The sequence below is a fragment of the Fundulus heteroclitus genome, chromosome 6 (genome assembly GCF_011125445.2).
Source record: "Fundulus heteroclitus isolate FHET01 chromosome 6, MU-UCD_Fhet_4.1, whole genome shotgun sequence".
NCBI classification, from domain to species: domain Eukaryota; kingdom Metazoa; phylum Chordata; class Actinopteri; order Cyprinodontiformes; family Fundulidae; genus Fundulus; species Fundulus heteroclitus.
In genome coordinates this window covers 18332940-18357051 of record NC_046366.1, presented here as the reverse complement: position 1 = coordinate 18357051, position 24112 = coordinate 18332940, and the positions used below count along the sequence as shown (strand labels likewise).

Below are 24112 nucleotides of genomic sequence, written 5' to 3'. Positions count from 1 at the left end.
AAAAGAAGGATCTCCAGATGAGTAAAATATACCTTCACAAACACCTGAAATCATGATGTACAGCTTTTCCATGCAGAGATTAAGCAATCTACTCAATTTAAGTGGCTTTTAAGCAAACTCACTGCACAACACTCCAATGCTGATGTACAAAATCTGTTGAAGCTAAAGGGAAAATTTTAAGGAAATTAAACAGTTTCTCTATTGTAATAACAAACTCAATTTGCCTCGGTCAGAATGACACAAATAATTACGTTACAACCTAGCGCTTCACTAAAGTATTTTGATGCATGTAAGATATGATAATGCGTTACTATTTGAGGTATAACTTGCAGCTCAGATTTTGGTGATGGGATTTTGTTATGATACACGACTTTTCAAGGAAAAAATGTCACTGCTGTGGCAAAAATGGACATCAGGATCAGCAGCAGAAAATTAGTCAGAGGTCCAAGAAGCATATTTGCTTTGAAACCAGGAGAACTTGTATATGTCTGTGTGTGTGTGTGTGTGTGTGTGTGTGTGTGTGTGTGTGTGTGCGTGCTTGTGTGCGTGCGTGCGTGCGTGCGTGCGTGCATGCGTGCCTGCCTGCGTGCGTGCGTGCAAGCGTTCTTGTACTTGCAGCAGAGCGAGAACATTTTTTGCTCATTTGTGTGTGTGTGGGTATGTGCTTGTGCATGCATACCTGTTAATACAAACTAAATTTTTATGAATTCTTGGAACTAGGATGGCTGTAGAGGTCAAGTGTGTCTGCCTGTCGAGGGGAGTGTGGCTGCACAGCAGTGCTGCGTTGGAGTAAGAAAGGATTGAAGGCCAGCAACTGGATCACATGACAATGTCTGGTTCCTTTGCTGTTATTCCTCCACAGTCCCATGACTCTCTCATACAATTGTTCCTGTCTGAGGGCCTTTTTGGGGCAACCCTCATCATAGACGAACTGGAAGGAAGCCTTGGTGCGCTTTGTGATTAATAAAATAATCTTTTCTCTTTGATTCTAATTTGACTGACAACCATACAGAACTTTAACAATTTTCTGATTATTAAAGGCCAAAAGCCAGCTTTCATCCTATTCCAAGGCTGGTTAATAATTCTTGGAGCGGTCTGGCAGTCGAAGTGCCACGGTCCCCATTTCTGGAGGCTTGGCCCCCGGAGGCACTCCTAAGCTGTAATTGGGCCTGAATGGACGGGGAGTGTGAAGCTAGAGGAACTCCCAGCATCCAGAAGATCGGGCTGAAAGTGGCGCCACTCTTTTTATGCCTTGGTTCCTGCCTCCATTCAACCAGTTATTGTATGTCTCCCCTCAACTTTTCAGGCATTTGCAAATTCCCGTTGTTGCCACTCTGTGCAACTGTCGCCATTTAGTTGAAAGATTAAACAAAAAAGCATTAAGTGAAAACTGTTGTTAGTGCTTTAACACGAGGTGTGATTTAAGTCACGTCTGATTTATCACTGTAATCATGTCATGCATTTATAAAACAAACGTCAAAAGTTAAAAAAAAAAACTAAAATGAAGAATGGGACACTTTCATGAACTTTTGCACAGTCATGCATCATTATTTTAAAGGAAGAAATCTGTTCAGCAGATGCAGGTCTTGCAATGCTTCATCTATTTTCTAAATGATAATGATCTTGGGTTTGTTGCATGAAATGGTGGGGAACAGACAGAAATCAATCACAATTGCATGCAATCGCAAAAAATATGTCGTTTGTGAGTCTCGTGTAGGACTGCTTGTACCTTAAAGTAATGTAAAAGTGTGCAGCCGGTCACAAAGGTTTTGTGGCTGCTGTAAGAATTAAGTAATCATTAACTTCACTCGGCATTCAGTTGTTGCCCTTCAACATGAAAACCATAAACGTCAGGTCCAGTACTCTGTTAAACACTTAGGATTGTTTTAGCTTATCTGATTGTGCAGCAGAAACTTATTCAATGTCAGTAAGTTTTCACCATCTATTAATGTTCATAACTCTACATCAGAATGAAGTCTGTAGATTCCACTGTTCTCGTCTCGATTATCAGACCATGTCCCCACTAAAACTCCCCCTCAGCCACATTGGAAAACACCGGGGACACGTTTTTATGCTCATAAATTCAGTGTAACATATCCTGGTAGTTTTCAGAAATGATCTGAGCGTCACCTTGTATCATTGTATTATTTTGTGCGTTTGTTTTTTATGCACAAAAACAAGCAGAGACCTCATTTTCTGCATCTGGCCCAGAGTGAACTTTCTATTTTTGTCTACCAACCTTTGTTCTGCTTCAAATGGGCGGAATGAGCTCTGCCCCTCTAATTAAGTCCCCCCCAAAAAAGTCCTGCATAGCTTAATGCTTGGGGATTGACAATAGGTACTCTCAGCCTGACAAACAAGACCTCTAACCTCCATATTAGTGCCAAAATAAAACTTGGACAGACTGGTGAAAAGCTGGGAAGTTAATTGCAAAGTTCCTGAGACAAGCATACTGTACACGACAGCCTCAATTAACGTCTCTTAGAGGGCTTTCACTGGGTGAGGGTTGCCGTCATAATAGATGTTTTTATACCAGAAGAGGCTAGCAAAATATATTTTTTCAATAATATATGAGATGCCACCTCTTAAGCAGTTAGCAAATAAAGCCTAATACAGACTTTTCACTAGTGACTACTACTAACATGTGCAACCTACTATTGAAGTAGTCATTGTTGTCATTTCACATCAAAAAGGTCTGTGTTATTTTTTTTTTTTTTTTACATGTCCTGTCTGGCTTTGTAGCACTATGTATTGCTGTCTTAATGCCAAAGAGAACCCAACAGATTTACTTTTATAAATGGAGCATTACTGCTTTTGTTATAGTGCTCCGCTTAATATAAATGCAAAAAAAGCATTCTTTTTTTAGATTATTTCAAGTTGAATGAAAATAGAAATGGAAAGGTAAAAGAGAAAGACAGGAAGAGGAAAAAGATGAGACAAAACGTTAAAGGGGGGAAAAGTGACAAAAATAGAGCAGACGTAAAAGAGCACAAAATAAAAATTACTGGAGTTTGCTACTACACCTGCAGAGAGATATATAAAAACAACAGCAAAACCAAACAAAAAAGTATCAGAGGTACAAACAACCTATGCCTTTGATGATATCACTGAAAAATATGCAGTATTGTTTAATACAAGATATATTTGGTAACAGCCAAAGCTAATTGTAGGGTTTATCTGTATAGAAGTGTTTAAGTAAGCACCCAGATCCAAGCACCTGTGGGTGTTTGCGAGAGTGCCCTTATATATTTAAGGTTTATCCATAGGAAAAATGGTCAGTAGTGGTTGTGAGGAGCCAAATATCCATCCCCCAGTGTCGCCTAAGCAGACACTGGGGAGACTGGAACCCCAGACGTCCGAAAGGGCCCTCAGAGCTCAGGACCACCAATGCACCAGGCGCCAACCAACGGATGGGAGTCCGAACGGGGGGAATAGCTTCTACACTAAGCGGAGACCTGAGATGTCCTGGAAAAGGAGGCAACCCAAAACAATCTGACAAAAAGACAAACAGATAAACACGGGTACACAGTCACATTCACACATTCCCACCTTAATGCCCCCACATGCATTCATAACCACACTCATAACCAGCCCCGACAAACCCCGAGCCTATCCACCTGGAGATGGGGCCATGCCTCCCCCACATGACACGAAGGCCTCCCCAACGAGGCCGCGAGCCGCCCAACCCAACCCTCCATCCCAGAACCCAACACGTTATTCCTGGGGAGAGCAGAAATGCCAGCCCTAGCCCCAATTTTATGTTAAAAAAAATAATAATAATCTTTTTTTAAATTAGAAATATTATGTCTTGTTATGTCTCTATGTTATGTGTAACTATGTGTTAACATGTGTAACATGTTAGGTGTTGGAGAAAGCCTGCATATCTCTTTGAACTCAACACCCCCACTGTGAAACATGATGGGGGCAGCATCACGCTGTCATTTCTTATTTTGGACCAGGGAAATGGGCATCAGTCAGAGTTGATGGAAAGCTGGAGAAAACCTGCTAAAGCGGCAAAGACTTGGGACTGGATCATCAATTTCTACAGGACAACAACAGCCATAAACATACAGCCAAAGCTAAAATGCAATGGATCAGATCAAAGTATATTTTCGTGTTAGAATGGCCTATTCAATGTTCAGTCCTATATCCGGTGGTGAAGCTGTGGCAAGACTTGAAAAACGATGCTCTCCGTCCAATCTACCTGAGCATGAGTTACTTTGCAATAAGGGATGATCAAACATTTCTGTTAGCAGACATACAAAGCTGGTGCAGACAGATATCAGTGGTGGTTCTACAAAGTATTAAGCGACAAGGGGTGGATACAAACACATGTCACACTTTTCAGATATTTATTTGTAAAAGATATTTTGAAAACCATGTGTCATTTCTCTTCCATTTCACAATTATGCACAACTTTGTGTCGCTCGCTCACATGCACTGTCGAAAATTGATATATGCGGCTTTAAAAATGTGAAAATCTTCAAAGGCTATACATACTTGTGCAAGTCAACTGTGTCTCTTACAGCTTGCTCCGACGGGTGTTCAATGAAACACTGTTCCCCCTGACATGTTCCTCTTTGCCCAAATGGTGTTATTTGTCATTCCGGACTTTCCCCATCTTCTTTTATTTCACGCTAAATAACAGAGGACGATGGGCTCTGAGTTCTCTGCGGTCACCACGCCACACCTGGTTCTCAGCATCCTCCCAGCCCACCCCAGGAATTCCTTCACCACCTGCAGAGAGGCATTAGTGAGAGAGGTGGGAAGCAGGAAAGTCCACCCTGTTACTGCTCATCCACTCTTAAAGCTAGACTCTGCAATTTAATCTCCCCGTAGCATTTTTTTTTTTAAGTAACCTGTACAGGCTTGTGAAAATGTAGGATCCATATTTCACTGAGCTTTGGGATAAATGAGCTGCCACATGTCCTTGAAGCACAAATGTACATGTGTGAACCTCACTAAAAGAGGTGATGCTTCATGGCAGCATGTTGGTGTGATTTCAATACACCACTACCCAAACCTTTTGAGCTCATTCAAATTTTTTATTTGATGTTGCTAGTGTCCTCTGCTGGCAAAGAGTGATCATTTCTCTTCAGTTACCATGTGACTATAGACTAGTTTTGAAGCTGAAATAAGGCTTACCACAGCGGGAAACGCTGTGAAATAGAAGACCTCAAACTTAGAGAACATTTTTGTGACTAACACTTGAAAAGAATGGGTAGTTCAACATATTGCTAGAGTTATCTGCTTTGCTGCCACAGCAAATGTTTGTTGAGCAACATTAGTCAATCTCTGGAATCTTTGAGGAGTAAATAAAAAAACTTTGGTGTAAATCTTTGCCAAAAAAAAAAAAAAAACTTTGGTGTTTTTTTAATCTTTTTGATTGAGAACTTAAACAGATCTGCACAAACCGTGTTAAGGCATAATGTAGGGATTTTAAAAGCCAAAACTTGCACACTTTATTTTTTATATGCAGCGAAAGAACCCCTGGAGATGCTGTGATAAAATTCTTTAACTAAGCTACCACAGCACAAATATTGGGGAAAAACTGAACCAAATGGATGAAAAATCTGCTGTTGAAATTAACATCAAGTTACTCCATTCATTTTAGGATTGCTTCCCGGTAATTGTGTTGATCCTGGCCAATTTGAACCCATTTGCTGACCTATCTCTGACTAAGGTCAGTTAGGATTTTTTTCTGTGCCTCAAAAATCACTTTAAAAGCTATGTATTTTGTTCATTTTCTTACAGTTTTCAAAAATATGTCTAGCCATAAGACAAAAAAGTCAAAGAATGTCCATACCCAGGCAGATTTAGAACAATCTTTATTCAAATCTTTATACAAAGTTTGTTTTTGATAGGAAATAAGACAGGTATCTCCAAAAAGATGTGAACAACTTAAAATAAGTATTAATTTAAAAAAAAAATGTTTTTTTATGTACATTTCTTTAAAACACCGTATCAAAAATATTTTATAATGGTGATCCTCAGGGCACACGGTCCTGCGTGTCTTAGATGCGTCTGCTGATTAAAACCATAGCACTACCTCTTCACCACCCCATCAAATGCTACAGATGCCTGTTAATCACCCATTTATTTAGGTCAGCTGTGTGACAGCAGGGAAACACCTAAAACATGCAGGTCAGGGGACTTTAAGGACTTGGATTAGGAACAACTGATACACCATTATAATGTTAATCCACTATATACCATTATAATAAACAGTAAACATCTATTTTCTTTATTTAGTGGCATTAAAGCAATAATAATAATTGCAGACGAGCTCATTGCAGTCTCCACTGAAATGTTGACTCTCCTTTGTGAGAAGCTCAAAGTCTTTGATTGGAAGGCAGGCCTCTTTACCATAAACTTAATCTTTAGCTCCCTCCACAGTCTCTTTCAGACTTAAATCAGGACTGATATGGTTATTAGAAGAAACAAAAATGAAAAAGCAGTAAAATCAAAAGCTGTCTTTAAATCTAAATCTAGAAGGGGTATGAATAATTATGGACTTCACTGCACATTTGAGAAAGTTTTTGTTACCTTGTTAGTTCTGCATCTTACTGTATTCACAATCATCCTTTTGTTTGATGGATCTGGGATAAAGTGGTCTAAACTCCTTCATCGCAAAAACAATGTTTATTTATAAGTAAGTTCTTCAGAACCGGCGGATCTCATGATTTAGAACCAGGCATGCCTTTGCTGTCTATGAATGTCTTCTGTATGTTCTGATTGGCATTTGACTTTGCTTTCATTTGCAGCTCTTTTCCAAATAATTTTCTCTCTTTACAAAAAAATGACATGCATGCAATTCAACTAGAAAAAAACACCAACTCTTGAGCTATTTTAACTTGTAGCCTCAAGTGGAAAAAGGTTTAACAGGGAAGAAAGCCAGCGGAAGGAAACAGATTAATGAAACAAATTATGACCATTTACCAACTCTTTTTTCCCCCTCATCCAGCACTGTGACCCAAGGCCTTGGGGAGTCTTCCCTGCGTACTTTGCAACGGATTTTGCTACATAGCCCGCTTTCTTAAAACAGTAGATGTTTTTTTTTCATATTTTATTTACATAACATCAAATGACATGACACTGATACACATTGAAGCTGTTCACATGTAACATGTTATACACAGAGGCATTATGTAGGAAATAACCGTGAGGTACATATATGGAAATATGAGTATATGACCGTAATACTTTTGACGAGAGAGAGAGACAGAGAGAGACAGAGAGAGAGAGAGAGAGATCAAAAGTATACTGGTCATGTTCTCTTGAAATCAAATATCTACATACCATATATAAAATATGTTTTTTACCACACTGACGTTAGGGTAAACTTTTCCCGTATTTGTTCTTTTAGCTATATACTAGAATTTTACAAGGGGGAAAAAGTAATTTTCTGTAGTTTCTTTAATTCAGATGTTTACATAGTTTCCTAGTATTTGGTACCTTTGTGCTTAAAACTGTGGAACTTGACCGAATTTTGGTCCATTCCTCCCGACTGAACTGAGTAAAGGTTTGCAGAAGACCCTGCTCACACACAACTTATCAGCTCCGCCCAAATATTTTCTGAGACTGAGATCATTGTAATTTGTAATCACCACTCCAAAACCTTTTGATTTTTTAAGTTTATTTATTTAGTTTTGCCCCTTAGCCATTTACTAATTTGGCAGTATGTATAAGTTTAACGTCCTACAAAGCTCAATTTGTACCCAAGCTTTAACTTCCCTCCTGATGTCCTGAGTTGTTGCCTCAATGTTTGCACATAATACTCTTTCTTCATGATGACATCTATTGTGTTGAAGCGGACAAGTCCCTCCGGCCGGAAAACAACTACATGATTCTGTCACCTCCCTACTTACCGTTTGTTACTGCTACAAGAGGCCTTACAAGCTTCCCAGTTTTTACTTCAGATGCTACAGCAGTGATTTTGCACAAACACCAGACCATAGAACGAGTCTCCAAAAACGTATGTCTTTGTTATCTGACTGGCGTTATTACTAAAAATATCTTTGTTTGGGTAGCTAAACAAGGCACCTTCAGGCCTCTATGTTTCTATTTTACATGAAGTGTAAAATTCACAAAATGTCACACAGTGCGACATAGATAGAGAGAGAGAAAAAAACATGGGTTTCTATGCAGCGTAAGAGAGTGTTTGGTTTGTGACTGCAGTCAATGCAGCAAAACCGACAACCTTTGTTGTGACTGTAGATCCCTCCCGGGTTAAAATGTCCGAAGCAAAAAAGTAGAAAAAGATAGTCATCATCTCAAATACAATAGGCTTGGGTAACAGAAATGTATTTTTTCCCTAAGAGGAGGTGTATTGTATATGTCATTGACAAATGACCAACGGAGTAAAGCAAATACATTGTATTTGTACACTTCCAACAATGAGCTATGTCTTTTGCTTTAGTTCTTATTGACATTTATATCTCCCAACGTCAACAGCCTGTGGACTTGTAAATCGACTAAACTACAAGACTTATCCCAAAAGAAGAAAAAACTAAAGCTGAAAATCTAGTTGATTTTGGCACAAAATCAATATTGCCTTTTAACCAGTTGTTGCATGTATGTATATATACAAATATATATATTATATATATTTAGTTGAAAAGTTTCATACAATGCCCCTACATTTAATACAAAAATACACAGAAAGGTTTCCATCTAAAGCCCTACAAAATACTTTCAAAGTGGTCACGTTCAAAGACACCTGAAGACAAAAAAAGAGATTTACGCTTAAAACAAAAAGGAAAGAGACACTTCCATACAACACATGCGTTTCGTACCATACACTAAAACAAAATATGTACAATGCATAGATAAAATAGAAAAATCCTGCCTACGAAATAAACGTAGCTGCTTCCACAGACCAAATTATACATAGTTTGCCCATGTGTTCCTCTGTTTTTTTTAAAATATTCAACGTCCAAACAGAGATATTCAGATGTAGTAAAGAGATGCTTACATGTCAAAGTATAGCTTGTTATAGGCTTGGATTAAGTTGGATTAAAAACAAAGAAAAAAATGCATGTGGCCCCCACTAGCTCTTTGCATCCACTCATGTCTGTTCCCTTGTCTTTGTCATCTTGAAAAGTTTCTCAGAAAAAAAGACCCTCTGTGTCAAGCTGTGTTTGCGTTTGTAGATTAATAACTGCAGATTCTAAACACTGATCAACATTAAAACACAAAGGAATCCTTAAATAACTCCTTTAGTTACACTTATTTTCCAAGAATTTGTCTGCGGTACAGGTGGTTTTTATATATAAAAAAAAAAAACAATATAAAAAACACTTATGTCTTAAGATGTTTTTTTCCTCGAGTTAAATAAATGTGCTTACACAAAAAGAAGGACTTTTCAGAAAAGCATCAGTGTTAGATTATCCTGCTGCAATAAAAGCTTAATTTGTTTTAAGTTTTTTTTGTACATCTTTACCACTTGTGTAAAAAAAATAATAATTAGAACATTGATTATATAATAAGTGATGAAAGTACTGACCACTAGAAATGTAAACATATATAAAAAACAATACTTAAGATTTTTTTTTTCTGAACTGACTTAGATTTAGTTTTAAAAAAAGAAGAAATAATTCCTGCATTTCTTTTCAAAAACATCTCACTGTGTTTCTGCTAACAGTAATCTGAATATTTATGCAACATCCAGTTAACATCCAGAGTCAAAGCCCAATTTATTCCAGTCTTCAGATCCTCTGTGTCCTCAGTCTTTTGGCTCTCCTCTGTAAACGTTTTTCCAAGGCGATCAGCTCTGTCCTACTTACTCCTCTGGGAGCCGATCATCACTTTAGACACAAAGTTCACAATGGCGCTCGCTGGCTGTTCGGGATCGTGTTCGGCAAATAGGTGACACACATTGTCTGTGGAAGTGCCCGTTTTCCTCGCCACAAAGCCGAAGATTCTGCAAAGGCAGAGGACAGCGGTTAATAGCAGCAGCGGCGTCATCTGCGGCAAACTGGGTGTTTTTTTAAAAATAGCTCTGGGGACATGACTTTGGCGGCAGCTCGACGGAAAATAATAATTATTTACTTACTTTGCTGACGCGCAGCCATCTTTCTTCCACCTATAAGCGGTGATAACACGACGTCAGTAGGAGTTAAAAATAACTGCGGTAACCTAAAATAAGCATTTATCGTCAGATTCAATACTTACTTTCTATCTTGAGGGTCCAAAGCGCAAAATATTACTGTGTTGACATTGTAATGCCTCCTGAAAAAGAGCCTGAAAAAGGACAAACCTACGATGAAGAAAAGTGGACGCATCTGTGCGTCAACGGTGTAAAAGTGTGTGCTGAGTGGACGCTCACTTCCTCTGGTTGTCCGTCAGAGTAATTCCCTGGGAGGAAACTTTGAAATGGACCACGGTGGGGACCGGTGGAGGGTTGGCATCCAGGGTCATACTGGTGGCTTTCTGCACTGCCTGGACCCCCGTCAGGGACTCCATCTCCACAGAGCCGAGGTACCATACATTACAGGCTGCAGGGACAAGAAACAAGTCAAATTACAACACTGCTAAAAAGAGCAGATTCGGCACACTCTGTGACACAGTAAATTACTTAAAAAAAAAAAACAGGATACTACACAGGTATTGCGCTATAGTTTAATTATGGGCCTGTTATCCTGTGTTTGCCCCAAAGTCTATTCATGAAGGGTGATCCAAGAGGTCTGATTACCTGCCCCCTGTTTCAGCAGCTCAGCGGCTGAGTTAGTGACTGAAATGTTCTCCACAACGTCTTCAAGAGGATCTTATGAAAAACATAAAAAAAACACATAGAGTTTCATTAACATGCTTGGTGAAGAAATGATTGTGAACAGCCAGTGGCAATGAAAAACGCAGACGTTGTTAACCTTCTACCGTGGCCATCGTCTCTAACACTGCATAACGTGTCAAAGGAGTCGGAGTGCGAATGCTTACCTCTGTCAGGTATAATAAGTTTACAGGGCAGAGCCAAAGGAGTGATTGAATGTTGGTAAACCAATGCAGTTAAGCTTCCTGTAAAACAACAGAGCGGGAGAAGAAAATTAGAATTCACAGCAAAGTCACACCGCCAGCTGGATAAGATTCATCCTGGGTGACGTTTCTTTTGGTGAAAATGAGAAAATAAGATGCAGGGTAAACAAAAGTATAATTTCTTAACTAGAATGACAGTTTTAGGTTTACTTGGTCAGTGTAGCTAGTTTCTAAGGGATTCCTGCTGATCTGTTTTGCTCATGCTTTGACAATTTACATGCTTATGGTGAACAGCAGAGGCGTTTGTTTTGTTATAGGAGGGCCATTTGTCTTATTTGTTGTGTGTCATTGCTTTCAATGTCTCTCTTGAAAATTAGATTTTATCCTCATTGAGACGTTTATTACCTGAGTAAATAAAGGATATAACATTATAAAAGAAAAAGGGCAAAAGAACAAATTAGAATGTTTCCAGGTGAAATGAGGAATTTTTCCAACTTTCCTCATTCAAGATAAACATAACATGTGACGAGTGTATAATAGTAATAATAATAATCATGTGCATAAAAGTGAGAAATACAAGAATAAAGTTTTGGAAAGCCAAAACTGGCTTAATTTAAAAAATAAATAATAATAATTAACCCTTAAGTAAATGGGAAAAAAACTTGACATTGAGTAAATATATCACTACTTATCAATAATTCATAAAATGTGATGCAAATTTGATTAAGAGAGTTTTTAATTAAAATGTTACAAGGATATAAAATGACTATTCTATTTATGTAATTATTTCATAGTTCTGTTGTGCACATTAAAGTCAGCTGGACAAAGTGATAGGCCTGCAGTAAAACGTGCTAAACAATTAAAATGTTAGGGTCTATTTGACTAACCATGTTTAATGAGTTAGACATTTATTTGCTTCATTGAGTATTTAATACATTATTGACACATTTAGATTGAGAGACTGGTTTTCTTTTTTTATCAGAATCAGCCAGCTTGGCAACGATTGGATGTACAAACAAGGAATAACACAGCATATAGACAGGTGAAGTATAAATATGTGAACTTTAGAGGAAAGAAAAATAAGAAGAAAAAAATGGAGCAGTATGTACATGTATGTACAACTATTTATGTTTTTACATGTAAAGAAAAGCAAAAAGGGAGGTTGTAACAGAGCAAATTTGCTTATTTTGTTTCACATAACTCATTTACTGCAGTTGCATTTAAAATACCACATCCATAGATATTAATTACTATTATTTAAGAATTATTTGTTGCCTTATGACACTTTTGAGCCTTTATTAAAAAAAACATGGATAGGAATCTGTTTTATGTCATTTAAATGGCATCTAACCACTTGTACCATGTACTATCTACCAGTAGAGGTCCGTGTTGTTCAAGACCTCCAGATTTTTGCTACAGTAGAGCCAATAGCAACTGTCTATTCAACAGAGGGATGGCAGCTCCATGTTTCAACAGTGTAGGCACTCACCAAAGTAAGGCTCATTGGGACAGCCCTTCAGGCGCACACCTTTCTGTGTGCACTCAATCAGGAAGTGACGCACCAGTTCATTGGTTAGATCCCCTCCTGTAAGACAAATGGACCCAAACCAGGTAAGTCGTTAGTTTAAATAATCAGTTTCGTTAGTTTGTCTAATATACTGACTTTTGGTCTATGTAAGAATTTGGTCTGTCCAGAGATATTTGAAATGTGATTCATTTAAAAGCATCATTGCAAGGAGCGTGGGCACAAAGGCTCGGAGAAAAGCTTGCTTCTTAATGCGGCTTGGATTTCAGACTTTTGAGGAGGTTCGATGCTCCAAGATCAAACGGGACTGTGCCACGATGTGACGGCAAACAAAAGGACAGGTGTGAGCAGCGGGGAAACAAATGCAAGGACTAAACAAAGATTTAATCTGGTCCAAGCGTTTCTGCTAAATGAAAATCCAGTGAAGAGTTTTTGTTTTTATTTCATTCAGGGCATATTTTTCCAGTAGAAACTTAAATGAAATAGGAAATTCATCCCCACCCTGACCTACATGATGAGGAGTGGAATTTATTTATTCAGATTTCTAGATATTGTGAAACAACCTTTACGTAATTCAACGCCTAATATCTTTCATTTGCCTTTCAACCAGACTGCTGACAGTACAAACAACAAGGTTGTATTCTACCAAAGGTTGCTCAATGATGCGTGTAGTAGATCATTCAGATTTTAGATTTTACAAGGGCCAATTTCTAAGCTGCCAGTGCTTTCCATAAGATCATAGCAAGTTTATTTGGCAGCGAAAAACAAAGAATCCCAAAATGTTTTTTAAAAGAAAGTGTATTTAACAGATATGATGAGGGGACTGTAAAGGCAGAAAGAAATTAGGGAGCACATGTTGTATAATCCTGATGAAAGAGATCATAGAAAAAAAAGACAACACATAAAACAAAAAAATAATTAAGTAAGGATTATTAAGTTAAAACATATAGATTTTATTCAGTTTACTCAACAAACTAATACAGCTAGATAGGTCTGTGTAGTGGATACATTTATTAAAAGTGCAATAAAACTACAGATATAATTACATTCAGATAAAATTGAACTAGGGAGAAATAATCATGAAAGTCAACTCAAAACTAAAACAAAGCAGTACTTCTTAATTTTAAAGACAACAATAGTACCCCCTGCCCCCAGGGCTAAAAACTAAAATCACTCCAACTGGACAAAAATGTATTAAATGAAATCTGAGTATGTAAATAGGCTGATATTACATGTGTTTTTTTTCCCCATAGTAAATAATAGTAATTAACTACTCATTTAATTCTCTTTATGTAAAGTTCTAGAGTTTCACTGGCTGTCTTTGACAGTTTGGCCAAATATGAATATGTTCATAATAAGAAGTAAACGTTCTGTGTGCAGAAGTCCAGGGGAAAAAAACAACAACCCAACTCTACAACCGTTGCATGAGCTCGAGAAATTAAGCAGATTTTTTTTAAAGTCTGATTTAACACGCCAAATACAAATGGTTTGCTGGCAAAACATTCTTTTAATGCGAGTAACATTAGCTAACCCAACGGTGTAAATTCTTTTTTCAATGAGCTCTTAGATGGATTAACTTTGGTAAGGTTATAAGTGAGACGTTTGCACTTTTCTTTAAATGGACCAAGAAGCTTTGGATAATGAATCATTTGTCACTCAAATGGAAGCTGTTAAAACATTGCCAATCCCCTGCAGCGGCTGTACGTACAGTATAAAGGAATTCTTTTTGTACCTCTGTGTTGTTTTTTTCAGAAAACACAATGTCTAAAGTAATTAAAACTGTTTCTGTTTCACATTTTTCTGCCAGCTTCATTCTCACTATAAGCCTTTGTCTTGGTGTTGATGCACTGCCAAAGCATTTTTTGCCAGATTTCATCCCTCAAAAAAATTTTTTAATTAAATTCTTCAACTATGCAAAACAAGACAAAAACGTACGATAAACACACAAACAGATGATCTGCAGATAGTGTCTACGTCAAGCAGTTGTACTGTATGTGGGGCAGGAAGCCCTGGGAACAGGCTGAGAGAACCAGCATTTCTTTTGTTAAGGGCTGAAACATTAGCTGTACATCTATGTCGATCTGGCAGTGGAGGTCTGTTTCACAATGATGATGCCCAGGAGAGAAACACGGAGTGATCAGAGCTTGAACACAAACAGAGAGAGAGACTCTCAGGTTCCAACATGAAGGTGAATACAGTGGGTTGTAACGAGAGAGTTTGGGTGTGACACTACACCGATACCCAGGATGGCTGTACCTCTGGATTATTATCATCAGATGTTGTAAACATCACCTTTGTGCAAAAGTAACTTTCAGTCAGACCGGGCTGAGAGAAACTGCGAACTTCAGTTTTTCCACTCTTGCCAAAGATTCTCAGGCAATTTAGGTCTGGATTTTGAAAGGGTCATTCTAACACACAAAGTTGCTTTAATACATTGCATTACACGGCTGTATGCATAGGGCTGTCGTCCTGCTGGAAGTTGAATCTCCGCCCCATTCTGAAGGCTTTTACAACCTCCAACAGGTTTTCTGCCAGGCGTGTTTTGTATTTAGCTCAGTTCACTTTTACACCACTCTAACCAGCATTTCCCTGCTTAAGAAAAGCCTTCTGACAGCACAATGCTGCCGCTGCCATGTTAAACAGCTGGGCTGTAGTTCTCCCCGCCACACACAGCATTCTGCAAACAGCCGGATGTGTTCCTTTGTCTTCGTGATGCAGTTTGTTCTCTAATGTTCGGTACAAAAATTCTGAATTGTTTGCAATGGATTTTATTACATGTACAACAGTAATGGGCCCTGACTACAGATTCTTCTTTTTTTTTTTTCAATTTTGGTTTGGAAAACAACATTTCAAGGCATATGAATGGTTTTTCAATGCAGATGCCAATAAACCACATGCAACCCACCTTTCCTGCTCTGTTGGATGACTGAGGGAGGAGGTGTAGCCACCTTCAGAGCCAGACCGTAAGCCCCTTTGAAGGAGTGGCTGTCCCTCACTATGAAGCTGCCTGGCTCCTTGTCCTTCAAAACTGAAATAGCTAAAATAATACAAAAAAAAAAAAACAGTGTGTGAGCCTGGAAAATGTTTATCCAATTAAGTGGAATAAGCTTAGCCCCCTCAGAATAAAGCCGACCTACCTTGATCTCTTGAGATATCTGGTTTGTACCAGAATTTTGATGTGTCCTGGACAAACTTCACCGTCACCTGCTTGCTGACGAGTACGTCTGGAAAACAAATAGGGCAAGTATTTACCAGCGCGTTATGAGTTAAAGAACACGCGTGAAGCCATGGGTGATATTTTGCTAACCTGGCAGAGGTGAGGCAGCACGCGGTGTCTGGGCTGACAAGTCAGGCAGCACATTGGGGAAAGGAATACTTAGGGAGCTCCCACTGTGGGGACTCGAGAACCCGCTGAGGGCTGGAGATGCAGTTCCCAGCGAATGCTCGCCGTCCGACGCCCGCTTTTTTTCAGGCAGCAGAGGGGGCTGGGGCTGGGGAACCTGTGACTGGTGCTGGCCTTCCATCGAGTTAAAAACGTCTCTTTCAATACCTATGTCCAGGCAGTCTTTGCCATAGCGACGGAAGGGGCCGTCTTGCTCGTCAAAGCATTGGGGGCTACGGCCGAGGGCGTAGCAAGCCGTGCGGCCTCGCTGGTTGTTTCGTGGAGAGCTGTGCGCGTTGGGGGCAGGATGGGCATGAGGGTGATGTAAGGGAGGAGAGTGATGGCCATAGTCCAGAGACACAGAGTGCAGAATAGGCTGCCGGGCTGACGGGTGGTTACTCAGGGACGAGTGGCGGGTCAGAACATGATGCTCTGGCCAGGACTGATTCACGGATGAGCTGAATAAACAAAAATGTGTAAGTAAAGGGTTTATACTAGCACAGAAGATGGAAACCTGGGATTAAATGGCTATAAACAGCTTACAGTGCCTTACAAAAATATCACTTCTAAAACTTTACTCACAACTATACGCAAACACAAACAGCATGCAACTTATTGAGATTTGATTTGACATACTAACAAAAAAAGTGTTACAAAATAATGAAATGGAAGGACAAAAAAACATATGTCTTCAATGTTGTTTTGAAATTATTGTTGTTTTTTTTTTAGAAAATGTGGCATACATGCATATTGACCTCTCTTTAATTTACTCTGATACCCCAAAATTCAATCCAGCTCAACTACTCCTTCCTAGAAATCACCCAATTAGTAAATATGGTCTCCCTGTTAATCTCAGCATAAATGCAGCTGTTCTGCGCGGGCCTCAGAGGTTTGTTAGAGAACATTAGAAAACGGCGTCATAAAGGCCAAAGAGCACAGCAGACACGTCAGGGGGAAAGTTGTGGAGACAATGACCAACTGGTGAGTTATAAAACATATTCCTGAGCTTTGAACATCTCACAACCTACCATCTGAAAAAGGGATGAGTAGCAATGGCAAAACATAATGAGGCTGTCAACCTAAATTAGCACGTATGCCAAAAAGAGCATTAAAAAGAGAAGTGGATAAGAGGAGGTCCTATTAGTGGTGCACTTCTTCTGCAGGAACAGGGCAAACCTCTAAGACAACATGTTAGAGGCTGCAAGAGACTTGAGACTGGTGTGGTGGATAATCCTCCAGCAGGACGACAACCCTAAGCATACAGCTAGAGCTTTTCAGATTCTCTATTTGAAAACCAAATAAAATATAAAGAAAACTATGTCACTGTAACTTGGGAACATGTGAAGGCAAATACTGTTTTCAAGGCAGTGCATGTGGTTTAAAAAAATGTGTTGCTTGGGATCAGGTTGCTACCTTTCTGTCTGCTGCTGCTGCTGATGATTTCCAATGATGGAGGTAGAGTATGACGAATTTAACATCCTGTGGCAGCTGATGGAGGAATCGGGCAGAGGCTCAAAGCTAACATGATTCATCTGAGGATATCCACGTTGTTCTGTGGGAATACCAAGAAAAAAAGAAAAATTGATAGAAAAAAAAAGGAACCGAACGTAGGAACTCGTTAACTTTATAGTACATAATACAGCAAGTTAAAAAAAAAAGTAAGACGTCAATAAATGGTTTATGGTTAATAAATGAAAGAAAGGCTCCAAAACTCTTTTTAGTAATCAAAAATCCCCCGTGTACAAAAAAAAAGACAAGCAGTCACATTTGAAAAAAAATTTATTAAAGGAGAAAACTCAGTTTTAACTGCGTGTAACGAATAGTATTGCAGTTAACAGTAATAAAACTGTCCACAGGCACCAAAATTAGTTGGTCTATATATATGTAAAGCCAATCACTGATTATGTCTGCCACAGCCTATTTAGTCAGCAAATCATGTCAAATTGAAGCACAAAATTAACAAAAAACCTCCTACCATAATTATCTAAAAGCCTTATTTAAATAAACCATAATCTGGCCCACTGACATGCTGAAAATCCCGTATTCCAACTGAGTCTCTGTCCCTGTAAGTTTTAACGAAAACCAGAGATCCAAAGCTAAAAGGGCTTCTGTTTTCTCCATTTCCCCGTTTCCCCTGTGAGTACACACACACACACACACTGACGTTTTATAGAGGAAGAAAAGTTTTTCTGTGCCATGCCTTCTAGCTTGGTAACCGTGGAGAAGCAGCTGAACTGAATGCTGGGCTGTCTGGGGCACAGCAGGGGCACAGATCTGAAACCAAGCCCCACAACCCCTAGATAGATACTGTAGATCTTAGTGGATCAAGTGGAAAAAGAGGTAACCAGGTGCAAAAATGCGAGTTCTGAGCGAAAGAGAACAATGCAAAAACTCTAAGCTCAGCAATATACATTTAATCACAGGGTGTGTCCCTTCTCAGATAAAGACCACAGCTGAAAAAAAAAACAATGCAGATATTTATAAAAATGTCCTTTTCTACAAAACAAAACCACATATGCATTCCTCTAAGGGCAGAAAATTGTTTTGGGAATCTCCCTTCGTCTGTTGCACAAACCTTTTTTTCCCACTCCTGGTAAGAAACAAAAAACACCCAAAAGACTGAAGAATTCATCAACAACAATGTCGGCATTATTTAAGGGAATAAAAGCTGAACTCAAATAAGCCTGCTATAATGAAAGTGGGTCACATACAACTAGAAAAAAAGATAGTGGGGCTAGGCGATATGGCAATTTTATTATACCAAATCTGATTAATATTTTTTCTCCTTTTCATTTGACAAATATAATTTTTTTAAACCTGCTTTTATTTCTAGCATTTTGTCTGGGAGTGGACCTGAATTCAATGTGCTACTAAATCCAAGCTGTCAAACATGCTGGTAAAACTAGATAGCAGGTCCAGCTATTGTATACAATGAAAATATAACAAAATGTTTGCTGCTAATGGTATTACAGAATGACCTAAGAACTGGCTTCACTTCACATTTGTTACTTCAGACTAACTTACAAAAAAGGAGATTCATAAATTATAGTGTCTCACCTTATGTTAAAAAAAGTTTCCTGTTTACAATATTTTGAGAATAATGTTTCCTAAACATATTCAGCATTGCATGCTATTCTTTACATGACAAAATAAAACACAGATTTTGCAAAAAATGTAATCTTAATAAACTGTAAATTTGAATTAATCAATTAAATCGGTTTATTGCTCAGCCCTAAAAGATAGTAAATAGTTCCTTTTTTAAATAACAGCTGCTCTCTTCACAAATCACTTGAAAGTAAAGCTTTTTGCTACACGTCTTCCCCCATTCCTAAGAGATGGCTTTGGATTTGTCCTAAATATCAAAAGTGTTGTTCTTTTAAAATAGTTTAAGCAGCTGTTATCTTACCTGCAGTTAACAAATAACTGCTGCCTCAGTTTAGCATAAATCTACATTAGTCGGTCCATTCGCTAAAGCTAATGGCTAGTTTTAGAACCAAGGGTAGCTTTCCACTTAAAATATGTTATGTGTTATTTTAAAGGTCTTAAAATAACGCCATTCCCAAAAATGGCAGTAGTTTATCCTAGCTCAAGTTTTATAAACCTTAAAATCGTCATGTTCATCACGGGCCCTTATTTGAACAAAGCTGATGATTATTTACATGGGAAACAAAGGTAAGAGATGATGCATCAATGAACTCCCTGTGTAATATTTCACTTCTTGTCTTATCAGGCAGTTACTCTGAAATGCTTTACACAATCCATTGAGAGTTCACGTTTTACACAGGATGATCTACGGTGGTCAGCCATTTCCTATCTGTAATCCCAGCGCAAATAATACATAAATAAATCAACATTTGCCATTTTTAGTCCCACAGAGGTGAAACTTGTCTCTGCATTTAGTCCATCCCTTAGGGAGCAATGTGCTGTTGACACTGAGAGGCACACGGGGAGCAATCTGTGGTCAAGGGTCATGCTCCGGGACCCAGAGTGACGGACTGAGTTTCAAACCGCCAACCTTTGGGACCTCTCCAAGACACAAACGCCTAGCTCTCTAACCACTAGGCCACCACTCCCACAAAATGAATGTCACTACTGGGGATCGAACCACCTCTTTCCAACTCCAGAGGCAGTATGATTCTTTGTAAGTAAAAGCCCAATGCAACAGTAGCAACAGTTAAAAAGTTAATAAAATAGCATTCACATAAACCTAAACCAATAGGACGTTTTAAAGGTTGGAGTTGTTTTAAGAAGACATAATTCCACTTTTGGCCTTGGCTCCTTTCAGATTTAAGATTAGCCACCTCTGGGTCCAACTAACCGGCATTTATACTAAATGAAGACCCGACGAGAGTCATCAGCTGCTTCTAACCTTTCAATAAAACCTAACTTGAAGGTTTTTGAATGACCTCTTTAAAATGGAAATGCTCTGCACGTGTACACGTCTGGGCCTACCTTGGTTTGTTCTGAAGCCCCCATGTGACTGCATGTTGGGAGACGGAGTTTGCCTGAATTCAGGGAACTCTGACACTGGAAATATAAAGCAGCATATGGTGAGACAGCTTTAATGCAGAATTAGAGACTAATTAAAACTAATTAGTTTCATTAGTTTTACGTAACATGTACGTTATCTACCATAAGGCGTTGGTGGTGAGATGGGGAATGCAGGAGTGGGTGGAGTCTGGTCAATTGCTCCCTCAGTTCCGCCAGTGTCACCTGGGCCCGGGCCTCTATAACTGGTACTGTTACTTCTACACAATGTGGTATGCTGTAAAAGACAATGCATGATACATGAGGCAGGTACTTGCAACAGAAAAATTCATAAAGCACAAAAACATCATTTGGAAAGACGGAACTGGTACAATGCCAAACTTACTTGAAACTGAGAGACAGATGGAGGATATATCTGCTGGCCCTTGTACTCCTCTGGGTCACTCCACCCTGTGTTACAAAAGCCGTGGTGATCCATTACATCCTTCCCTTGGTAACTCAAACCTGGGGTTATGCCCCGTCGCCCATCGTTGGACTGGACAGCTGCACACACACAAGCAGACAGCACCAAGCAGTTGATTTATTGTAAACAAAGCTATATGGGCATAACAGACTTCAAGGAAGTAAGTGTTTAAATTTACAACATGACTTAAACATGACATAAATCAGACAAAACCTCCTTGTATCCTGAAGTTCTTGAGGTGAGTTAGGATTGCTGTTAGAATTAGAGGCAATTAGAGCTTACTTATGAGACGTCAGTGAAATATCCAAGATATGAGGAAGATTTTGTTTAGGTGTGAAATGAGTAAATCAACATAAGAATAAAAGCACTAAACGTTGTGAAGGTGTTGGCTCTTTCAACACATTACATGTGTCGTGCTTAAACGCTCCGAGATGGAACAGATTACTGAACTCTTAGTCTTGGAATAGCAGAAGCATCGCTGTTCCGGATGGAACTGTCTCGTAAAGGAATGCTAAACGCCTTGCACTGAATTAAAACTTGAATGCCTGGGAGCGAAATCTGCCCACAGGACGCAGCCGGCATTGGTTGCTTGATAGAAAAGGGGCATGGGGGAGTATCTTGTGTGTTCCCATTTATAACATAATTGTTGCTGAATTTCAAAAGCAGCAACAGGGGGTGCTGCTGCAGGACAGATCGCTGCGCACTTCATGAGAAGTGAAGATTTTGAGGAAAGATGGAGGCAACATCTCAAAGGATTAAACAGGAAGGGACTTTTAGTTGAAGAAGGAGGTCTCTGTGCCAAAACTGAGTCAAAAGTCCACAAAACTATTGTGGAATATGTTGAACGATATTCAATTATCTTTGGTCCAGTCATACCACCTGACCGAAACAGGTGAAGCTTAGTCTGATCTGTAACCAGACAGTGAGGACAGAATGGTTATGTTTCTCTTAATACTGTGAATGTAAACATTTGATCTCAACTGCATATTACCCAGGTAAAAATGTTTTATAATTTCAGACAAACAAACTTATTTAAATTTCAAAGTGACCACTACTGATAACAAGGTAAACATCTTGTAATCTTTCTCAGAGGACGAGTCTGATGGCGGGCTAATAAACAGCAAGGAGATTGTCTGTGTGTGTGTGTGTGTGTGTGTGTGTGTGTGTGTGTGTGTGTGACTCCAGTGAGAGGTGTTGCCACTCATCACCACAGTGTTAATTTCAGCCCTCCCAGTGAGCTCTGACCTCTAAGCACTAAAGAATGCTAATGATGAAGAAGCGCTAACGCCTTGGATTGTTGTTCATTTTGTCTGGTGCACGCACATATGACATGTAGGAAAGTTTTGCATTCATGCTTTACAAAAATGTCCAAAATCAAACAGATTTTAACAAAGATTATGAAAAATATAAAATACTGTAGCAAAAAAAAACAAACAAACAAAAAAAAAACAATACTGAAGAAATAAACATGTAGTCCAGTTGAAAAACAACTCAAGGAGATGCATGGTGACATATACAATGGAGGTTCATACTTTTATCTACACCTTCGTTCTGCACACAAACTCTTTGGAGTTTTACCTTCAGGCCAGTGCTACTGAGTGCTGTTTGCAAAAACCAGACACCACAGAGAGTTTTTCCTCCCCTAGGCTGTCAATCTGATTAATCTTTACCAGGCAGAGTACCCAGACCAAAACCAATCCAACCATATCTTCCTCTTTAGTAGAAACATTTATTCATAAATATTTACAGAACAAAATTCTATTTTCTTTTTTGTGTCTATGTACTTAAAATGTCTTCATTGAGAGAAAAGTGGAACTGAAGTTAAATTCCTTGTTTGTCTGCACAAACATGGCAGTTAAAGCTGATTCTGATATGTGGAAATGTGGAGCTTAACTTTCAGCTACTGTTGCCAGAACCATTCAGCTGGGACAGATTCACTCAACTTCAACTACGCTACTGTCTGTGCAGGAGGATGACCGTCTGTATCTAGAGCAGCTTTTGTGCATGTACTGCAGTGCTGGCAAAACCAAGCAGAGTGGCGTCATTGGGTTAGATGCCAGCTGGGAAACCATGTTTCAGCCTCTGAATTCAGCCAGAGAATGTATTCAGCTAAATGGCTTTATTTGAAGCCTGCTAAAGCTGATTCATGTTAACCAAAAGTTACATTTTTCAAAGGATTCCCTAAATGCATTTCAGAGAGAAACAAGTATAATCATCATCAGTTTTTGGCGTAGAACAAATCTCTTAGGATTTTGATATTTTGTTTATTTCTATGTATTTTCCTTTTCAATACGTGATATATTTGACATGTCGTTTGAACCTTAGATAATAGCAAAAACAAATACAAAAAAACACACATTGCCAGAAACACTCTAACTTTACATTTTCTGGTAAAGATACAGCATTTAGTATGTCTGCTCTTTGAAATTCGTCGCTATGATTGTTTACCAACTTTTTTTCTGCACAAAAACAAAAAAATGTCACAGCAAGTTGGGTAATGTTTACATCAAACCAATATATATTGTTGCGGAATATAAGGGCGGTTTCTCAGAGACACCAGTTTTCTCACTCTGCTTGTTCCAGTATCGCCACAGCAGCTGCTTGTCATGGTCCACAAGTGCATCCTGCAAATCCTGCTTGGACCCTTTTTTGCCTTCACGGCTGGCTTAATTCTTCCTGGCATAGGTCGAACAATGTGTCTGAAACATTCCTCAGACATTTTGGTCCATATTGAGCTTATAGCATCACACAGCTGCTGCAGTTTTGATGGCTGCACCCCCATAATGTAAATCTGGTCTGAGTGCAGTAAACCCGTTGTCATGAAACCAGTTTGATATAATTTCAGCATTGAGACATTGTGCATTATTCCTCAATAAGTAGTCATTAGAAGGTGGGTACACTCTGCTCATAAATGGACACCCATGGTCAGCAAAAAGACTTAGGTGAACTGTGGTGTTTAAACAATTATTAGTTGGTACTAATGGTCCCAAAGTGCACTATCTACAATCCGTTAATAAAATCAAGACTCATTTGACCAGGCAAGCTTTCCACAACACACTAATGCTACATATATATGAAGGTGAACAAAGCCAAATTAAGACATCCACACAGAAAAGTTTGAGTGTAATAATGAAACCGCCTGAAGCCAAAACTGCCACACCAGTGGGTGGTGTGGTACCACCGTACTGTGGGAGGAACAAGAGAAAGATGAAGAAGAATGAGTGAGTTACATGTCTAAAATAAAAAAAAAAAACAATAAAAGCTACCACTCTTCTCTCTTTAG

General features: G+C 38.9%; 1 protein-coding gene across 2 annotated transcripts in view; it reads right to left on the bottom strand.

The window, feature by feature from the left end:
* Positions 1–7051: 7051 nt before the first annotated feature.
* The window catches only part of LOC105935231 (tensin-3), a 56202-nt gene continuing 39141 nt past the window's right edge, over positions 7052–24112 (bottom strand). For both annotated transcript variants that reach the window (XM_036138226.1, XM_036138227.1), the window contains 14 exons: positions 20752–20909; positions 20511–20643; positions 20331–20405; positions 17292–17430; positions 15804–16336; positions 15634–15720; positions 15402–15533; positions 12461–12556; positions 10936–11013; positions 10694–10765; positions 10328–10496; positions 10174–10242; positions 10055–10084; positions 7052–9922 (listed from right to left, as the gene is read on the bottom strand). In XM_036138226.1, coding sequence (XP_035994119.1) covers positions 9778–9922; positions 10055–10084; positions 10174–10242; positions 10328–10496; positions 10694–10765; positions 10936–11013; positions 12461–12556; positions 15402–15533; positions 15634–15720; positions 15804–16336; positions 17292–17430; positions 20331–20405; positions 20511–20643; positions 20752–20909 — 1916 coding nt within the window. In that variant the 3' untranslated portion in view covers positions 7052–9777. The remainder of the gene's footprint in view (positions 9923–10054; positions 10085–10173; positions 10243–10327; positions 10497–10693; positions 10766–10935; positions 11014–12460; positions 12557–15401; positions 15534–15633; positions 15721–15803; positions 16337–17291; positions 17431–20330; positions 20406–20510; positions 20644–20751; positions 20910–24112) is intronic.